The 6,941-nt window shown below is 56.0% G+C and overlaps 1 protein-coding gene and 1 long non-coding RNA gene across 3 annotated transcripts; both read left to right on the top strand.

Annotated features, from left to right (window-relative positions):
* Positions 1-1,565: 1,565 nt before the first annotated feature.
* On the top strand, positions 1,566-4,623 carry LOC116657166. Of its 2 annotated transcripts, none has more exons than XR_004312183.1 (3): positions 1,566-1,687; positions 3,678-3,889; positions 4,468-4,623. It is a non-coding gene; the product is annotated as an uncharacterized LOC116657166 (long non-coding RNA). The 2 variants fall into 2 exon arrangements; XR_004312182.1 differs by having other exon boundaries at positions 1,574-1,678.
* Positions 4,624-4,634: 11 nt separating this feature from the next.
* On the top strand, positions 4,635-6,941 carry LOC116657156 (protegrin-2-like). Its single transcript, XM_032458600.1, has 4 exons — positions 4,635-4,961; positions 5,583-5,690; positions 5,827-5,898; positions 6,480-6,941. Exons 1-4 carry the CDS (start codon positions 4,764-4,766, stop codon positions 6,834-6,836), a joined length of 735 nt encoding a protein of 244 aa, XP_032314491.1. The 5' UTR covers positions 4,635-4,763; the 3' UTR covers positions 6,837-6,941.

Consider the following 6,941-nt stretch of genomic DNA (forward strand, 5'->3'; position numbering starts at 1 on the left):
TCCTGCTGGTATGGAGGTGACAGTCCAGGAGGACCAGGTCGCTTGTTAATCACTCGGGGAGACACAGCTCTGTCTCCTGCTGGCGGGCTCTAGGGTCAGCCTGAAGGTAAAATGTCCAGATTGTTCGACTTCCCTCACAATCTGAACTCTGCAAGAGCCCACCCTTCCTGGCTTTTGCTCTGGGCATTGAGACACATCAGTCTTTCTTCTGTGGGGTCTCAGATTTCAGGTGTGGGCTTGTGTTCAGGGATCCAATGGTACCACAATTGGCACCATTAGAAGCAAGCCTCCTGCTCATCGGGGTGAAGGGCTCTGCCTGAGTGAGAGACACACACAGTGACACACAGGCCACATGTCTGTTTGCCTGGGGGTTTCAGACACTGTCCCTGTCCTGCCCACTCCCCACTCTGTAGCTGACCTTTGCTGGGGGCAGACTGGAATCACGGGGGAGGCGGCAGTCCCGGGAGCAGCCTCAACCAACCATCGCTGGGACTTTTCCCTCATTGGTGGAAACGTCTCTTCTGTTCCTCACTCCTTGGGGGGGCCCACTCCCAGATGTGTCCCCCCTCCCTGAGGTCCCCAGCTGGGTGGAGCCCCTGTCCCCACTTCAGTGACCTGTCTATTGACTTGTCCTCTTCTGATGTCGATTCTGCCCGGTCTCACATCTCTATTTTCCTGCTGGTGCTTCGAAGAAATCGCCTCCCAGAGCACCTGCTTCCTCTTGAATGCTGGCCTGAGCTCTGCTCCTGGGCCGACCTGCACCAACACACAGAGCCCCCGTGTGTCAGAGGGACAGCGGGCGGGACCCGCGCAGAGCATGGGCTCTGTAATCTGTCAGGCTCGTCTGTTCATGGGGAGCAGGTGGGCCTGATTTGAGGCAGGTTAGAGGAACCCATGCTTCTCACTTTACATCACCCCAGGTGAGGCAGGAAACCTCACAGAGGAAACCCAGGGACTGTGTCGTGTCTCTGCCACAGCATACAAGACTGCAAGAGCTACTTGTTAAAATTTCAGGATTTTCTGAGTTGGTCATTAAACTCTTGGTTGCTTGAAATCTGCCTTGGTGGAAGAATTTACAGCATGGAAATCAGCAAATGCTACACATCAGGCCCATCACAGCTGGTCCATCACTGTCCAACCTGAGAGAGGGCTCACTCATCAGGATGATATGGGCTGTGCTGATGTCATCTGTTTGCAGTTGTCTCCCAGGATTGCTGATCCTGCTTCAGGAGGGTGGGACATGGATGCTGATGGCTCTCAGGTGCCATATTCCCCGGCTTCAAGGCCTCCCCAAGAGAAGCCTGGGGGTTTTGTCCTCTCTGCCCCCATTCTGTGGCTGGTGACTGACTATGAGGGGACATCAGAGCCCAGCCCCTGCCTCAGTCACTCCTAAAGCAGGGGTGCAATTCTGGTTCCTGGGCTTTTCTAGGTGAGGCTGAAGCTGGGCTCACAGGGAGCATCTCTGTGCTCAGCTCCTTCCTCTGCACAACCCTGCTCTCCTCCCCCTCCTGCTGACCACACCCCTCAATTAATCACATGACTCTGAATTCCCAGCTCAGGCCCTGCTTCTAGAGAACCGGCCTAGGATGGCGGTGGAGCTGTGTGGAGCCCGGCCAGCTCATCCCAGGTGGCTCGGGTGTGGGGCCTGACGTGGAGCTGAGAGAGAGGAGAGGCAGAGGTGTGCAGGGTAGGGGTGCGGGAGAGGAGTTGGGGCGGGGCAGCGCTGGCAGCCAAGGGGCCCTGAGGAGTTTACAAAGTGCTCAGAGTAGGACAGGAGCCCGAGAGCCCGGGGCGATGACTCCTAGTGGTTTCCCGGTGTTTGTGCAGATGTGGAGGCCACGGACCTCAGTGGGGGCAGCCTCAGAGATTTGGGGGCACAGAAGTCCCACGCAGTGAGGGGAGGAGAAGCAAGAGGTAAGGAAGAGGGGAGGCCTTGAATGGGGACACACAGGGGCTTCTCCTTCCCCCAGACCCCCGCTGTGCCAGGGAGGGACACTGGGCTGTTATCAGGCAAGGTCCTTGTTGATGTGGCCCTTGACCCCCTCTTCTGAGGTCTCCGGAGTCATTTTCGGGGCCCCTATATGTGACAGGGCACTTCACATTGTCATGAATAGGGCAGAGAAAGAGAATTCTGAGGAGTATGGACATCTGAAAGCCATTGCTCCTCTGCCTGTGTGGCCCTAGGCAGAAGAAGAGATCTTTCTGGGCCTTTGTCTATCTGTAATTGGGACCCACATAGCCTAATTTGAGAGGATGGTCAATGGCTTAGCTTGAAAAACAAGGTCGAGTACCACATAGGGGCTGAATCTGAGGCGGAGGCTGATGGAGTCTAGGAGACCATAGTTAGTCTGGGTCCATCTCAGGGCACAGATCTGGCTCGTGTGTCGGAGCAGGGACCCAGAGAGACACTTGGAATCCCCATCAGAACAGCAGGAGGGAAATACATGTCATTCTGTCCTGAGCGAGCAGAACTGGCCCGTCTGCACGAGCCTTTTGCGTCTGGTCCTTACTAGTCAGCAGCTGACACAGTGGGGGGCCTCCAGGCTTGCTCTGCTCCGACTGAGGGATGCCCGTGCCAGTCACATCCCGAGTCCTGTTCCCCAGCCCCATGGACTCTCTAGCTTCCGCCCGAGAGTGGGGGTTCCTTGTGTCCCATTCGCACCCCCGTGTTCTCCTGTGTGTCACTCTGCCCCTGTTGCCTACCCAGCCAGAGCAGGGAAGGATGCTGACAGGGGAGACAGGGGTACACTGGGACTTTCAGGGCCCTGGCACTTCTATCTTCCTGGGCCTCTTCATTCACAGAATACTCTTAAAACTTGTATTATACAACTGCATTCATATAAACATGAATATAACCCAAGCTGCTTTTCATCTTATGTATTCATCAATATGTCAGTGTTTTCATCTGTGATTTTAAACAATTAAAAGTGAAACTTTCTGTGGATCCCTAGATGTCTCAGGGGCTAGGACCGCTGCCTAGTGTGCTGACCGATAAGTGGGTCCTGGCAGGTGACGATCCTGTAGGCGCCCAGACACGCCTGCAGACACTAAATGCCTTCTGCTGTCTTTTCCAGGATGACTTAACCTCGTGGTTCTCTTTCAGCTCCTAGTTTCAGCTGAATTGGTCCATGGGAAAGAGGAAGCTGACCCTGAGCGGAGGGTCCTGACCCTCACCCTCGACCCAAATCCCTGCCTTCACAGCACCATGGCTGCCATCGCAGGTCCCTGCAGAGGGCAGGGGGCAGGGGGCAGGGGGCAGGGCCTGAATCCTTCCCCTTGTCCCTGTGAAAAGGACAGGTGATGGGTCATTGAGGGGCATGACTCCATGTCCCCAGTCTGTCATTTTTTGAGTAGGAGGTCCTTGATGGAATGACGTAGCCCATGGGTCTCATTTTCCTCATCAACTGGGCAGTCAGAGAGCTTGTTGATATTCCCCCATATTTGGGGTACTATTTCGGACAGTGGTGCACTTCCATTTCCTTGGTGTCTCATGGATAGGAAGGATGTCTGGGGAGAGAAAAGGAATGATGTCCGTGGAGGATCATGGCTTACTCCCTGAGTTTATCGGGGTAATGGGTGCATGAGGGTTTCTCAAGAACCAGATGTGGAGTCAGGGTCTAACCTGCCTGGGCACTAGGGCTATGGGGTCTTTCCTGAGAAGACCTCTGCTCTGACAGGCTGTGAGGACAAACCAGGGAAGTCAGATGCTAGAGGCTGGGACAGCACACCCCCATCCAGGCAGTTGCAGTCTGAAGTCCTGAAAGGGGACACTCCATGGACCCAGGGAAGGATGAGGAATGGAAGTTCAGTCTAAAGTCTGAACAAACGCAAAGGTGCAGAAGCAGGAGAGCAGACTGAAGATTTCAGGGGGACCTGACACCCAGTAACCGTGAGTATTGCTAGTTATTTTCTACTGTATTCACCTTCTTTTCCATCTCTGACTTGGGAAAATGATACAGCTTGACGAAGATGCCACTGGGGCAACACCTGGACTGTGACACCAGGTTCCCCAGAAGCCCCTCTCTCCTTCCTTCTCCAAGGCTGAGTGTGCAACCAGTGCATCTGTCCAGGCTGTCACATTCTGAGGTGCCCCATCCGATTGCCCAGAGTTCCATAGGTCAAAGAAAGCCAAGAGGTAACTCAGGCTTTCGATCACAGGGCCATTCCATGGGAGACTGAATTAGAATTGACATCACGGTCTCTAGGCCGCTCTGACATATCGACTCATTCATTTTCCCAGCTGGGCCCCCTCCTCCTCCCACACCGGCCGCTCCATCCTGGTGTCTCAACTTGAGCCCTGGATAGGGAGTACCTTGGGGACAAGTCAGAAGAGACTTCGTGAGGCTGTGGGAGCCGAGATGGGGAGTTGCTGTTTCTCTGGTTGGATGTCAGCCTGATTCTGAGGAGGTCACAGTGAGGAGGCCGAGAGGGTGTAGGACACAGCCTGTTCCCTCTGTCTCCTGGCAGGACTCAACCCTCTGGAGCAACCCTGCCCATGAAAGTCCCCACGGGGCCCAGGAGAGGCTGAGATGTTGTCAGGGAGATGGAGAAACCATTTCTTCACCTTGCACAGGAGGCAGACCTCACCCACTGCCCAGCAATCCCCTGAGGCAAGAGCGGGGCCTGAGGCAAGTCCAGCTCACACCCTGGCAGGGGGCAGGGATGGGGCAGGTGGGGAAAGCTCCTGCTTGAGCAATTGCATCAGGCCCAGGCTGAGCATAAAGGAGGGTCCTGTGGGCTGGGAGGAGGCAGACTCGGGGACCATGGAGACCCAGAGGGCCAGCCTCTCCCTGGGCCACTGGCCACTGTGGCTACTGCTGCTGGGACTAGCGGTGCCTTGGGCCAGCGCCCAGGCCCTGAGCTATAGGGAGGCGGTGCTTCGAGCTGTGGATCGCCTCAATGAGCAGTCCTCAGACCCCAATCTCTACCGCCTCTTGGAGCTGGACCTGCCGCCCAAGGCTGTGAGTCGGGGAGGGGCTGAGAAGGGAGGCGTCTCCCGCCAGGCTTAGCCACACTGTCCCTCCCTTTGCTCGTGCTGTACCTCCTGTCAGGAAGGCACCTCTCCCTGTAGGTGGGATCCCACCTATCACAGAAATCCTCCCAGAGCTGGGTCCCCTCTCGTTGTGAAAGCCTTCTGCCTGGCATCTCTGCTGTGGGAACAGAGCCCTGACAGCCCGCTCAGGCTCCAGGGACTCCTGGGGGCTCCAGGGATACGCCGGGGTCACTGGCTCTGGGATGTGACTTCCCCTGTGCACACCATTGTCTCCTTTCCAGGGAAGGGCTGTGCTCAGCCTGGAGGTTCCAGTGACAAGGTCTTTCCCTGCAGGTGTCCGCTGACTTCCCTCACCCCTCTAAGGGGGAGCTGCCCCTCAGGAGAGCCGGTCTGAGGTCCCCTCCTGCTCCCTGTGCGCCTGGGAGCCCAGGACCAGGCTGTGTCCTCCTCCCCTCTGCACCCAGCTCCCAGCCCAGGGCCAGGCACATGGGACGGGCTGTCAAGGGGGCTGTCCTGCTGGGGGCAGGGAGACAGGTCACACAAAGAAGCATGAGCCTGAGCCAGTCTCCCCACTTTGATCCTTGAGTAGGACGAGAACCCAGATGCCCCAAAGCCTGTGAGCTTCACGGTGAAGGAGACCGTGTGTCCCAGGAGGACACAGCAGCCAACGGAGCAGTGTGCCTTCAAGGAGAATGGGGTGAGGCTGGGGGCACTGGCGGATGCCTCCCAAGGACCTGAACAGGAGGGTCCAAAGGAAGGCTTGCAGCCCCTGTGGTGAGGCTGGGTGGTTATGGTTCAGGGCTTCCAGTCTGACCTGGAGTCTCCCCTTCTAGCTGGTGAAACAGTGTGTGGGGACAGTCACTCTGGACCAGTCCAAGGACCAAAAGGACATCACCTGTGATAAGGTTAATGACTCCTTCTGGGCTGTAGGGGCTACTTGTAGGAGTGGGGTGTGGAACATCTTTTGGACCAATTCCCTTCTGTGCCATCACTTTAAGGGGAGGAAATTCCTCCTCCCCTGGCTCCCCCTCACCAGAGCCCCAGGTCTCCAGGCTGGGCTCTGGAATCCCTTACAGCAGTGGTTCTCTCAGTGGGCTCCCCACTTGGGAACTAGAGAAAATGGCTGATTCTCTGGCCCCACTGAGATCTACCCAATTAGTTTGAGGTGGGTGCCAGCAATTCTTATTTTAAGGCTTCCTGGGCATCCTGACTGCTTGAAAGGCACTGACTAGAGTAATGGACTTTCTGCCCCTGCTCCCATCCAGCTTTGCTGGGATGGGCTTGTGCCCCTGGGAAGCCCCTTATCATCTCTGGAACCAGTGTCCTCATCTGTGCGTGGGTGAGGTGATATGCTCCTAATGTCACAGGCAGAGGTGAACTGGGGACCCAAGTTCCTGGAGTCCACCTGGAATGTGGTTCAGTGTGGAGAGAAGGGCCTTGTGATTGTGGCCCAGTTAGTACAAGAAAACTTTCTTTTGATCCACAGGCCCGGAGATTTCGCCCGCTACCCTTTCTACCGCCGAGGATACCACGGCAGAGGTTCCCTGCGCCAAATTTCCCTCCGCCAAATTTCCCTCCTCCTCGGTTTCCTCCACCAAATTTCCCTCCGCCAAATTTCCCTCCGCCAAATTTCCCTCCTCCTGAGTTTCCTCTGCCAAATTTCCCTCTGCCAAATTTCCCTCCGCCAAATTTCCCTCCTCCTCGGTTTCCTCCGCCAAATTTCCCTCCGCCAAATTTCCCTCCGCCAAATTTCCCTCCTCCTGAGTTTCCTCTGCCAAATTTCCCTCCACCAAATTTCCCTCCTCCTGAGTTTCCTCTGCCAAATTTCCCCCCTCCCATCTAATTACCCCTGCCAAATTTGCATTCCCATTCAGCCCGCCAAGATTTGCTACAAGAAGGTGAAAGATTTACAGATAACTCCTGTATAAGGGCATTTAGCGAATCAGAG

Source organism: Camelus ferus, chromosome 17 (genome assembly GCF_009834535.1).
Source record: "Camelus ferus isolate YT-003-E chromosome 17, BCGSAC_Cfer_1.0, whole genome shotgun sequence".
Lineage (NCBI taxonomy): Eukaryota > Metazoa > Chordata > Mammalia > Artiodactyla > Camelidae > Camelus > Camelus ferus.